Here is a 14024-nt window from a genome sequence, read left to right on the forward strand (position 1 = left end):
TCTCATTTACAGGTGCAAGTCAATTGCTAAAGATGAGCATTTTTTTCTTCTAATGCAGCTACACAGACATTGTTAACCTGTTAACATTTATGACTATACCCTTGATGGGAATTAAAGAACTGACAACAAGACGGGGTAATCCAACAACAGAGGGCGCTTTGGCCCCGCCATGCTACGTCTGGGCTCCTGCTTTCGACAATTTCATTCCCTTCATCCATCAATAGCGCCACCTGGCTGCAGACGTCAGCCAGTTGCATGGACGATAGCAAGCATACAGCAAAGCCAGCCTCTGATCATTTGCAAGTCGAGTTACAAAGTACAAATACATAATCGTCTGCTCAAACAAAGATCGGTCTCACCGCTCGCTCATACATCACCAAGCAAGTACTCTAGGCTAGACAACAAAATGAGGGATCTTGTGAATATCGCTTCCATGGGGAGCAGCTCGACCCTGGCAGCCAACGCTTCGCCGAAGAAACCGGAGAAAGCTGCGAATCGTGCAAGTTCGACTGGACAATCTGTTGTAGGTTCTACAGATGAAGTGTACCAGGTATGGTGATGTGGGCTATTCTTAACCTCTTCTGCACCACAATTTGTTTTAGTTGTCATACTTTAACAAGTAAAATTTTCACTGTTCCATTGGTAAAAAAAAAAAAAAAATTCTCCTAAAATTTGCCCACTTTTTTATGGTTTGCTTTTTATCATTTCAATAGAGCATCAAAGATCTAGATATGAATAAAACGACACTTTTCTCTTATTGTATACATGTACAATTTTTGCTTGAGAGTCATCTGATACATTTATCAATCACAGTATGCTCAAGCTACGTAAATAAAACAAAACATATATTTAATGATTAGTTTGTTTGTTCAGCAAATAGTGATTTGCAGAAATTTTTAAAGGGAACATATCACCTATAAAACAATGTGTACAGTGTATATCATTAAAAAGCATGAAATAACCCCCAACTGGCCAAAATCTAATGACATAATTAAAAGTGTTTAGGAGTAAAGAGCAGCGGGGGGGGGGGGGGGGGGGGGGGGGGGGGGGGGGGGTGGTGTTATTTCATGACTCTTTTAGAAGTAACCTTGGGGTTAATACTCTTGTGTATGGCTTTTATTAAAAGTTTGTTGACTAGCCTAGTCTGCCATTTTTTAAAACAATTATTTCAAGTATAATGTCTGTATTAAATTTGGTTTAACAGAAGTCTTATTAAAAACCACTATTTTGAACATATATTACCTGTATAATTAGACCCCACCCCCACCCACACACTGCAAATAAACCTTGTGATTGACCCCCTGCCCCCTTCTTAGAAATGAATTCAGCCTTTTCCTTGAAATGAAAAATGGAAACATTCAATATCATTCACTAATTTGTCCTAGATCTTTGATGGCCTCGACCAGGTTAATGACTTTCAACAGGAACTCAAGATTTCCTGACTTTGACAATTTATGATATACACAAACAAACCCCAAGGTGCGTACATGTATGTATGCTCAGTGTAAATCTAGAATTTGAACCTTACTGTTTTGCATACACAAGGTGTACTTCTCCTTCAGTATCATATTTCTTTGGATAGTAATAACACACTCTAAAATGTGCCCTCTATTTCAGGAGGCCATTCGGAAACTGAACACGTTGCAATCCAATGCCAAGACGCTTGACGAGATTCGTAAGAATCGTGACATGGGCGCGTACAAGAACATCCCGGACGTCATCGACGGCGCGACCAGGGTTGGAATATCGGTGAGCTCAAACATTGTATGTGTTGTATTCTACGAGAGGATTTTTATTAAAGCCCCACTGCACTACGTTCAGCTACTTGCGCCCTCTACATGTATATAGCAAACAATGCCTAATCGGTGACCATTGGTCCCTCACGATCCTCCTTCTTTTATGTTAATTGAGAGCTGATTTGGTGAGATAACCCCCTGTCAGTGACCTTGCAGAGTGGTCTAATCCCTCTTGTAAACTAGTACAGATGGGCTTTAATACACATATTACCCAGGCTCGACACTAACAAACAATCAGGGCCCCATTTCACAGAACTTGTCATCACTCATCAGTGACAAATGACAGTATTTGTTATAAGCTAGTAAAATCCATTGCTTCTGATTGGTTATCTGCAAATTTGTCACTGATTTTTGCATTCGTCAATGAAAAAGGCTTTGTGAAACGGGTCCCTGGACATATTGAAACCCAAAATGTGAAATCTAAAAAGTCTGGACATACTGTATATGCATACAGACATGCATTAATCCGGACCCTCTAAAGAAAAAGTTGGTAAGGAGCCCTGCATTACTTTCGTTCTAACAGCCTCTATAGCCTTCACCTTGTCTTCCATATTAACTGCACATTGATCACAAACATACAAAAATTAAGCCTAACAAAAGAAAATGAGTTATTCATAAGCTTTGATTTAGAAGGAAAACAATAGATGTCTTATAGCCCGTTTGTATCCCCCATCCCCCCTATTCGTGCCTGTCATATTCAAAGTCCATTGGAGAATGCTAGATGTATTATTATTTTTATTTTTTTTAACGTAATACTCTCAGACCATTTTGTGGTCTCACCATTCTTACTGCCTATTACTCTGATGAGGTGATCATGTTGTAAGTGAGTGATAATGTTAGGCGTACAATATAAATGATACCGGTAGGTCATTTGATGTCAAGCACACGTAAAGAGTTTACAATCAATGAATTTTATCTTCTGTTGACATAATAATGAATTATCAATTCATACTTGTAAGCCTCCTTGAATGCACATACATGTACTTTATAAGTGTGTATAGTCTGATTTGAAGTACATGTAGATGCATGTATGGGGTCAATTACGCTGAAGGTCATGTACAAGGTCATTGTCGTGGCCTGAGAGTGCTAATGTAATAGCATAAGACCAACTTTAATGGTAGAAATCTAATTTGTTTGATACATCTGTTCATATGGACATATGGACTGCCAGCAACAACAAAAAATAATAAGGGAGATTTTATTGATATACCTTTTATATAGTGTACATGTAATTGTATACATAAAGGCTTAATTTGAATAATGAATGTCAACATTAAATGTATACTGCATTTATTTGTTGCAACACAGGTATTAAAGAAATATGAAGTATTAATCCCTTTTGGGTTTTCAATATTTAGAATTACGCTTGGCTAGCTAGTCAAGAAAACATGACTACACAGAAAACAAGAGCAGGTCTAAGAAATTTTTCTCATTCGGATTTTGGTGTCCTGTACATTGCCAAGTATTATAGTATAAATTTCAAACATAAATTGATATTGAAACTAGTAAAAAGCATCGTTTTGCTTGATATTAGGTGCTCTTAAATTTATGATGTGATTGGTAAAATATTACTTGTTCACATTAGTTGCCCACATTAGTTATTATAATAATAATAATATCTAGGATTACACTTAATTACACTTAAGAATTAAATGCTGAAGGCTCACTAGTTCAAAACATGAATATAAATATACATACTTGTACAAAAATACAATATAACACAAAAAGATGAAAAAACCTATCAACTAAAGGCAAACTGAAAAAGATAAGTTCTAAGGTTGCTTTTGAAATATTCTACTGACCCCTCGAGGTAAACAACTCCAGAGTGATGGCCCGGCATGATCGAAGACTCTCTCCCCCCACTTTGTATTAAGTTTTGGAAGAACAAGCAATCCAGAGTTTTGAGAACATAAACATCTTTTGACATTTAGCACTTAGAGACTTCGGTGGTAAGCGCTTTATAAGTAACGTTTTTATTATTATTTTTATTATTATTATTATTTAATTTCTTCCACTTTACTAGCCTGTGTGTTAGTATGTTTGTTACACGGTTAATGAAATCAAACATCGACTATAACATATGTTTGTATCTTTGTTCATAGCTCGAGAGGCTTGATGAGCTTTCGTGTATACATGTAGCCGGGACTAAGGGAAAAGGCTCAGTCTGTGCCTTCACTGAAAGTATACTTCGAGCAAGCGGCTTCAAGACTGGATTTTATAGGTAAGGTACTTTATGGTACATGTAAAATCAAACCTGTCTTTACTTTTACTTGCAATCGCTCTGCAAAGGCCAACTGTCTACAGTAGCCACTACATGTATTGCCATTGTTGGAACAAACAATTTTCGAACAAAATAAATTTACACTTTGATTACAATTTTAGTTTTTATGTGATTTTTTTGAGGGAAGAAGACGAAGTTTGTAGCTCACACTTTCTGTTCATGATTTTCTGTTTGCTCATTTGTCAATGTCACATTGTGATGGTAAACATCAGGTTCATAGGTATGGCACGGCTCCAATCTGTTTACTGTCTGTCTGTTGAACTTCACACTAGATGAATAGAATACAGGTACGTGCAAAAAGGCCTACATTCAAAGTACATGTAGGTCAAGCCGAACAAGGTCATGTTTATCTATTCTCTCCATTCAGTGTATGTATGCATCCCCAGGCAAGACATGTAGGTACTGCAAACTGTTGATCACCTTTGTTTACTTCATGTCTGAGGGTTTTCTTTTTTCTCTCCCTTATTCTTCACAATTATTAAACAGTGAAACATGCCTTGTCCACCATCTGTACATAGAAAGACCACCTGTCTATAAAAACCTTTTTTTTTTTCCTTCTGGATTTCTCGTTAAGACTGTGTTGAAGGACCATGTACGCAAGGATAAGCTGCCTATATAGAAAACCTTTCATACTCCATTAAACGGTCTTTGTGTACCATTTAACGGGAGGAATGGGAAAAGTAGGGGTGAATATTACTTGCACTATTGCTGAAAATATTTTGACCAACCGGTACTTATTCATCTCCAGGATCAACTTTTTTACTCATCTTGCTTTTCTTCAGTTTTGAGACAAAAGAATGATATCAAAAAACTTTTCAAATATTCGAAAATTTAGTTCCTATTCATGCTTTTGAATTGTAGAGGATTCACTGTATGGCGTTATGCTATATAACACAAAACCTTTCATACAAGTCATTTACACACAGCTGTTGTTTGTGATATATTTATATAGTAGTGGTGAGTACCAAAAATGGGTGTTTTTGTTTAATCATCAAACAGCTCTCCACATCTGGTTGAAGTTCGAGAGCGAATCCGGATAAATGGGCAGCCCCTCCCCAAAGAAGACTTTGCTAAGAATTTCTTCACAGTTTACAATCGGCTGGAGGCTACCAAGGAAGATTACGATGGGAAAATGCCTGCTTATTTCAGGTTCCTGACACTGCTGGCATTCCATACTTTTCTAGAGGAGAAGGTATTTATAGAATATAATATTTTTTTGCCTCATAATTTAATGTAGCATTATAGTAGCATATAGAAGCTTGGATACTGTGAAATCAGAAATATTTGGCTGCAAGAAACTTTTGCGAAATTTTGAGTGGTCAAACTTCATGCAACAAAGTAAGTGAATTGCAGCACTAAGTCTTTGCAATTTCTTGAGAGTCTGGTTTTGTGATATAGGAGGGATGGTTTTGATACTATGAAATACATGATAAAGTGTAATAAGGCTCTCTGAGATAATGTAATTACTATTACTACCAAGGATATTTAAAAACTAGAAGTTCTTTTATTTTCAGGTTGATGTTGCTATAATGGAAGTAGGCATTGGAGGAGAGTATGACTGCACAAACATCATCAGGTAATATACATGTAGCAGTTTTGTGTGAGGAACAGTAGTTGATTCATACTATTTGTATTGTTTTGTTATTTGTTATTTGTTTTTTGTTTTTATTATTAATATTTTTTTTATTTGTTGTTTTTTCATTCCCTTTCAGTTTCATACAGGTATTCAAAAACTTTCTTGAATTTTATATCATCACATGTAGTAGAGGGATTGTTAAAACAATCCAAATGTAAACAAACTTACATTGCTAAAGATTGCATATTCTTGAAAAGTGCTTACACTAGTGTGCACATATGGGACTACATTTATTATTTTCTAATTTCTTTATCTGTCTTTGCTGGCTAATCATCCATTTCTCATTTTTGTTATGAAATTGGGTGAACAGGTCTTTATTTGTTATTTATAGTAAAACATTCATGTTGATTTTGAGTGACTTTAATCATTACCCGAACTTGAGCTTTTGTTCTAGCCATAAATTTAACACTCTAAGGAACATTTGTAATTAAGATGTTTTTTTCCTTTCTCTTTTCAGGAAACCAGTCGTAGTTGGGATCACATCACTGGGTATCGATCACATTGGTGTACTAGGCAACACCATTGATAAGATAGCATGGCACAAAGCTGGCATCATAAAGGTAAGATCTAAAAGAAACATAACAAGCTGAACTCGTCTAAAAAATACACATTAACACCGCAATTGCAGATAAAAATGTTTATTTCAGGAACGAAAACAATGGTGGTTTCATATCTGACTCCGGTCCAAAATCTCAGTGTGTTGTGCTTTACAGTGTGCATGGATACAGTGTGCTAATAGAAGTTAACACATAAGTTAGAACAGTACATGTAAGTTGCAACTTACAAGAAAACATCTTGAAAGTTCATCATTTGGAGCCAATGAAGGTTATTAATGATCATGTTCTGCTCGTTGTGATGGGATATTTATTGTTTTGAAAAATATAATGTTCATAAAATTGAACTTAAAAGCTTTTCCTAGTGCAGGTTTCTCCCATCTGGAGTAGTCCCTATGTGTATGGCAATTGTTAGATAAATACTATTGCTTTTATGAAATTGAAATATGAGACTAAAAATGATTTTTGTTTCTTCCCCGATTTTTACCCCTTTTTTCCTGATTTTCCCTTTTTACCCCCTATTTTTTCCCAATTTTCTTACTCAAAAGTTAGATGCCATTTTTATTTGTTAGTAGTCACTATCTCCCCTGTTTATTTGAACTTGTCAGTACCATATGGCATATTGTAAACACGTCTGTAGATCCATTGATTTTGTTATATTTGCTTATAAAATATTGATGACTGTCATTGATTTAGAGTGATATCATAGCAGAACCGAGAATTGAGGAGCGTGATGATTTAATCTCTAAGATTCTATTTAAATTCTTGTTTACCTGTCTTCACAGTCTGGTCGACCAGCATTCACTGTTCCCCAGCCTGAGAACTCTATCCAAGTCATCAAGGAAAGGGCCAGAGAAAAAGAGGTAAAAAAAGAGAATCATCTTCCATTCTGTCTTAGCTCAGCTTCCAAAGGGATTGAGCCAACCCCCCCCCTGTTTTTGTTTCAGAATTACTTTTATTTATATAGAATAAAGAGCTTGAAGTTTGAGGCCTCACAAGTCAGTGGGCCGAGTTAAACCAGGGACCTGTTTCACAAAGCCTTTTTTCAATGACAACGGCTAAATTTCTATGACAATGTGCTTTCAGCCAATCAGATGCCATGATTTCAGTAGCTTATAACAGTAGCCTGTAACTTGTTATTGATATCAAGATTTATGAAACAGGGTCCAGGTTTTCACCTTTGTGAATGCGAGCTCTTTTACCCGAGTCAAGAAAGGAAAAGTAGCCTGGGGTAAATATTAGCTGCAATAATCCTTATATTCTTTCAACATACTCCCCTTGGGTTTAGTTATTAAGAATCTTTTTTCCTTTTTTGTTGTTGTGAGCTATGAGAAAAATAAATATATGTCAGAGCATTATAAACACATGTTGACATTTCAGTCTGTTTACAGTCAGCAAGATCTACTTAAGCTTAAACTTAATCTTGATATTCAGATACTGGTAGCATACTTTCATTGTTATGTTTGCGCCTTGTCAACATATTGGATCCTTGGTTTTTGGTATTTAATTACTTATCAACTGTTCTTTCCTTATTGAGAATATTAAATTGAACTCTGTGTCTATGCATTTGAACCATGCAGGCTTCTCTTCAAGTGGTCCCAAGCCTAATGTCATATGGTTTCCATGGTGATGATGTTAGTCTAGGACTCGCTGGAATGCATCAGTACATGAACGCAACACTGGCCCTGCAGCTGGCCAAGACTTGGGTGACAGAGGAACGTCCAGGGAAAATTGATTTTGATGGTGAGGGTCAATATAGTAATTTCGGTGTAGATTTCGACATGATGACGAAAAGTTGAACCTTTTTTACTTTGGATTTGTTTTTGTAAGATTACATGTTTTTACCAAGGAAGACATTCTTTTAAGATGTGTTAAAATTCATGTGGCCATTATTGTTGTGGTTGTTGACGCTGATGGTGGAGATGTCGGGTTGTTGTTCTTTATGTATGTTGTGATAATAATGACAAGGATATTTACATTCTGTCTCTATGCGCATCCATAGGACTGGATATTATTACACTGGTTTCAGCTACAGCAATTCTAGCACTCTGTAGATTTAAGGAATAGTTCTACCAAGTACCCCCTTCTAGATCTAGGTTGAGTGGCACAAATGTAGATTAATGTCTTACCAAAGGAAGTTAGTGCCGGGCTGGGATTTGAAACCCGTATCTTTAATCTACAGTTCGGTGACTTATCCACTAGACCACAACACCTCTCTAATTCTAGTTGTAATTGTTAATAGAATAATCTTACTCTGTCTCTGTCTCTCTTTCTCCATCTTATTTCAGATGATGATGATGAGCCATCTTCTAAGCACCCTAGGATTGCCGACACGTTGCCTGTCACAGATGAAGTGTTGAATACAGGAGATGTAACCGAGGCTCAGCCATTCACTGTACCCAAGCAGTTTATAAAAGGTAGAAACTATGCCTATCCTAACCCTATCATAAAGATCATATGCCATAGGCAGCGCTACCCTGTATGACGTAGTGGCGATCTTTGTGTAATTCTTTAATAAATCTTGGCTTTGAGACCATAACTTAAAGTTGTTCACACTTTTATTTGTATTCCAAAAATAAAACTGAACATTTCATATCAATATCCTGATTCTTTGTAAGATACACAAAGCTGTGCAGAAATTGTAATCAGAAATTATATAACGGCTACTAGAGAAAAGTGTTGTCAGAAATGACACATAGAATTCCAGTATTATTAATGCCTATCCCTTCTATTCTTTAAGAACGTAAGCCCATGACTTCAATTATCAGGAATTAAGCAGTTACTTGTTTAATCCTAATGGCATTTGTGCATACATAGATGCTATGTAAGATGCAAAGACAGTTTCCAAAGGATTAAAGGTAATACAAAGTTTTGGTATGGGGTCATGGATTTGGTTCGAATGAACATATTGGAAGCATATGCGATCCTACAATATTCAGTGATTGTTGTCGCGGTTGAAATCGAGTCTAAAGTGATGAAATTGTAAATATTAAACTCTTTATGTTGTATAGATCCCTCTCAAGGTCAAGATATTAATTAAGCTATAAAACAATGTTATTTTAGTAACATAGACCGATTTGCTATTACCGTTTGGAATATATATATCACAACTGCATATTCTGAGATTTTCATGGTTGCAGCTACCATCGTATGGCCGTAGGCGCTATTTGAAATTGATCAAAGTTTACCGGGAGCACCGGTAAATTTTTATTTTAAATTTTTCTCGAAAGCAGAAGTGTTTTAGGGGCTAAAAAATTTTTTGCTTATAAAACATCCATAGGGGCATCAAAATATATAAAAATTGTAAAGAATCACTATCCAGCCAATTTTCAAAATTTACCAAAACTTTGTAATACCTTTAATAGCAACTTCAGCAAAAAAACCGATAGACTAGTGATTTCAAAAGCCTGCTGAAAATGCATCCCAACACCAAAAATTTGGTCCAACTTTTCACCCTCCTCTTATCCCAGGTCTGATGTCGTGCTACTGGCCCGGTCGTAACCAGATAATCCGCCGCAAGAATATCACGTACTACCTCGACGGTGCCCACACGCCTCGTAGCATCAAGGCATGCTGTAAGTGGTTCAACCGAAAGGCAGAGATGGATGCGAGGGATTTGGAAGGACCGGTAGCCAAGGTCCTCATCTTTAATACTACAGGAGAGAGGGACGAGTACAGCCTACTGCCTAAACTTGTGGTGAGTGTAGACCGTCTTCTGTTATAGATGACATGTGAAATTTGGAGATAATTATACTAAACATTACATACCCAGCAGAAGGGCGGGAATGGGATGCATGGACATGAACAGATGGACAGATTTAAATGACGCAGAAAACAATTTCTTAATTCCAACTGTTCTTTGACTACATTGCATTTCTGTGCAGTGCATATCAGTTCATATATTTTCCAAATTGTTAATATTGATGCTATGTTACTTCAGCATCATATCTAATAGGTTTGAATACTTAGTAATAAAAGAAGTGTTTGCCCCTTCGTGCCAGGTACACAGTGAAATTTGATCTTACGTTAATGAATTCCTGAATATAAACTAGATTTTGTAGAAGTGATTAAGGAAATTTGTTTTTCTAGAAGAAATTTAAAGAAATATTTATGAAGATTCATTCTTGTCCTGCATATTTTCTGTGTCACGATGTTATGCATGTTATTCTCTTATGCACGCTTTGCTGTATTGATTATCCCGACACTTCACTGATATCATTCGGCAAGATATTAACCTACACTTGCTACTCTCCACCCAGGTGTTAAAATGGGTACCTGATAGGATGCGACCCTCATTGTTGGTCAAACAGTTTTTGAGCGTTAAGTCACGCCTGGCTGGAATGCTCCCCAGGGAGTGGAGATTGTGCAGACAGTGTGTGCGAGCATGCACCTGAATCCAATGACCGGGTGATAATATATCTGTAAAGCGCTTAGAGACGTCCGAGATGTATTAAGCGCTATATAAAAGCTGAATATTATTATCATTATTATACAAATCGTTTTTGTCGTCTTTCAGGAGTCTGGTTTCCATGGAGTCGTCTTCTGTCCAAACATCATCAGTCTCTACAGCCACGAAGCATCAGCAGGTAGGAATATCATTAGTAACATTTTAAAAACAATTGTAATAGCAATTTTCAGAAGAAGGCACTGTTGATGATATATCAAGAAACAGATTACAAGTTGTTATTCAGAAGTCATTACCCATAATTCCTGCGCGATAGCTCAGTTGGTAGAGCAGTGGTCTCGTAATCCGGTGACCCGGGTTCGATGCGCTAGTGCCCTTTGGTAAGGCATTAATCCTCATTACCAGGTCCCTCAGAGAGGACCTAAAGCCATCTGCTGTCTGGTTGCTAACTTACAAGCATTTATGCTTTCGTAGCAGTCGGGTAAAATAACCACCACCACATATTGGATACCACAGCAAATGGTTTTTTAATTGATGCATTACGTCATCAGCTATTATGAATTGTTCATAATTGCTTAGATGTGTATTAAAGACGGCCATCGGCATAGACTGAAAAGAGTACCTGTCATTGTCAATAAGGTTGTGAGATGGTCGCAAGATGGTTGCAAGATATGAATGTTTTGTTTTCATGATACTGATAAAGGTCTCCAACTTTACAAATAATCCTGCAAGAAAGTTTTAGGCAGAATAAACATATGAATTGAAGTTACTGCGAACATCTAAGGCACTTTCAATTCCATGGCATCATAAAGTTAGTTAAACATTCTCTCCACAAAAAAAAAAAAAGATGTCTGATAATTGATTGATATGACATATTGCATTTCTGATTTTCAGACACTACCAATCATACCACCACTACCGAGAAACAGATGAAAAGGTGCGAAAAGAACCTCGAAGCTTTCCAGCACCTTCTCAAACAGCTTCAGAGGGATGTTTACTCTTCCGAACTCCCAACTGCTGCCCATGGAGATTACAGTCGCATTGAAGTTGCACAGGCATCGGGGTCCCTCCATCATCAAACAGTACAGTACACCCCTACCAATGTAGTGGATCAGCCCTCTAGCACTTGTAACCAATCAGGTGATAGAACATTGACTACTAGTCAGGATGGAACTGGTTCAGACCGGTTTGTGGATGCCAAGCTAGTGAAATTGTCTTCCATGACAGATGCTCTACAGTGGGCTGCATGTTGTAAGGACTCCAACCTGAGCTCCCCGAGTTTACACGACCCCACCCCTTCAAACCATGCAACATCGGCCAATCACATTCAAGTGTTGATAACGGGAAGCCTCCATTTGGTAGGAGGGGTCATAGGTATACTGGATCCCGAACTAGCATCTAGGCCAGACCCTGAATAATTAATTCAAAAGAGTGACATAATTTCTTCCTGAACATTCATTTGGAAATTATATTCAACTTTTGTCCAAAGATGGACTATATTATGTATGTTGAAATGGTTTATATATGTGGTGCTATAATGTACACTCTTATGAACTTTCTTCCACGAACCTAGGTGATTAAATATTTCATCTTTTCAGAGCGGGAAAGGCATTAGCTCAGTATTAAAGCACACAAGTTAATTCCCGTCTTGCTCCAAACAGACAATTTGTTTCTTGAGGTACATATACTCTTAAAGGATATTAAACTTGGCATTACTTTTTCAGTCTGAATGATGGTGATTCTTCCATAAATGACATTATTTTATAATTCAATCACGGGTGATTATTAATCTCAATTTGTAGCTTACGAGTTGAGGGTTTATGATTATATTATATGCATAACATTCTTCATTTGTCTTCAGGCCATATTTATATTGTGACTATTTTCATCTTTACCTCGATTTTGAGAAGGCATAGTGGCTAAGTGAGTGTTTAGTGAAGGGTTTTTGAAACTGAGAAATCCAAGCCGTCCCACTTGTGTCCTTTGATAAGGTAATAATTCTCAAATGACGAAATTCCCCATAAAAGTATGTTGTATAAGTTAGTACTTCATTGTAATGAATTTTGTACATTAAATTTTATTTCCTCATCTGGACTGCGATATCGCAGGCATGTGTTTTTGATCCCTATCACAATTATATCTAAAGAGGTTTTGGATGTGACAAATTGATCACTAACAGGAGAATGGAATATTAATTGTTCTAACTTTTTCTGCTGCGTATTTGGGGTTGCAAATTAATGATGTCTGAGCTTAGAAAACATGTGTTTTGTTTGTCATTTTTCTCTGATCAAGCTCGTGATTTGTTTTATTGTGTTACAAAGTGCCTTAATTTGTACTTTGTGTTGTTGATTACAATGATTACAAAGCAGTCCTTGCCTCTCATTCTGTCACCCATTTGTTTTGGGGGATCGCGCGATGAATGAAGACTTTGCGCTGCGTGTGATTGAAGAATAACAAATATATAAAAACAGACATCATCTAGATTCTAGACTACCCCGACAGGGGAAATGAATTTGTTGGTTTGAGGAAGTAAGAGAATTTGAAACTGAGACTTTAGGCAGTGTCACACAGAAAAATGCCTTGAAAAATCCTTTCAAGGGAGAATTTTCTTGCTTCGTTAGAGGATTTTTAATGGGATAATTGATGACAGACAGCAATTAAGAGGATAACTAAAATCCGGATTTTTGGCCTCTCTGTGACACCGCCTTTTGATTTATATTATTCCATGCTCGTATAACTACTATGAATTAAATGATATACTATTTGATTGAATTTAGTAGCATGCAATGACAGTGTACATGTGTATACTTTCATAATAAATGTAGCCCATATTTGGGCCAGAGTATAAATTCATTTGTGTGCAGTATATTTACTTTGCAAGGTGCATGATGTACAGTAGTGGAAAGCGCTTTTGTAGTTGATATGAGAATTTCAGGGTGTAAGAAGTAAACAGCCTTTTGATCAGAAATGCAGTTCTGATTCTGATGCACGTCGGGCATGTAATCATAGCCGGCCAAGAGAAAAGTCGATCTTGACCTGTGTAGGCATCATGGGGCAAGATGACCAGGGAGGTGTTTCATAAAACCGTTCGTAAAGTTACGCATGACTTTACTAACGACTTATATATGAAAAGCCAAATGGGATGCTCAATCAATTTTTAACTGCATCAACTAAAGTAGAACTGTGCACATGTAGATTAACATTCTTAGTATAAGAAACATTTTTAATACAAAGTATATTTTTGTCATGATTTACTTGAGGTTATTGCAAATATAGTCACACTTTGTTAAAACATCAGAAAAAATTTGGGCATCCTATCTGGCACTTCATATTCAAGTCGTTCATAAAGTCA

General features: G+C 36.7%; 1 protein-coding gene across 2 annotated transcripts; it reads left to right on the forward strand.

Moving 5' to 3' along the window:
* Positions 1-13525, forward strand: LOC115929174 (folylpolyglutamate synthase, mitochondrial-like). 2 transcript variants are annotated; one of them, XM_030997615.1, is made up of 12 exons: positions 1-550; positions 1618-1764; positions 3899-4017; positions 5077-5269; positions 5592-5653; positions 6171-6273; positions 7053-7130; positions 7848-8010; positions 8556-8684; positions 9738-9964; positions 10784-10853; positions 11567-13525. In XM_030997615.1, exons 1-12 carry the CDS (start codon positions 170-172, stop codon positions 12088-12090), a joined length of 2196 nt encoding a protein of 731 aa, XP_030853475.1. In that variant the 5' UTR covers positions 1-169; the 3' UTR covers positions 12091-13525. The 2 variants fall into 2 exon arrangements, with proteins under 2 accessions (XP_030853475.1, XP_030853476.1); XM_030997616.1 differs by having other exon boundaries at positions 1618-1749.
* Positions 13526-14024: the final 499 nt, after the last annotated feature.

The sequence above is a fragment of the Strongylocentrotus purpuratus genome, unplaced genomic scaffold, assembly GCF_000002235.5.
Source record: "Strongylocentrotus purpuratus isolate Spur 01 unplaced genomic scaffold, Spur_5.0 spur5_scaffold_4, whole genome shotgun sequence".
Classification (NCBI taxonomy): domain Eukaryota; kingdom Metazoa; phylum Echinodermata; class Echinoidea; order Camarodonta; family Strongylocentrotidae; genus Strongylocentrotus; species Strongylocentrotus purpuratus.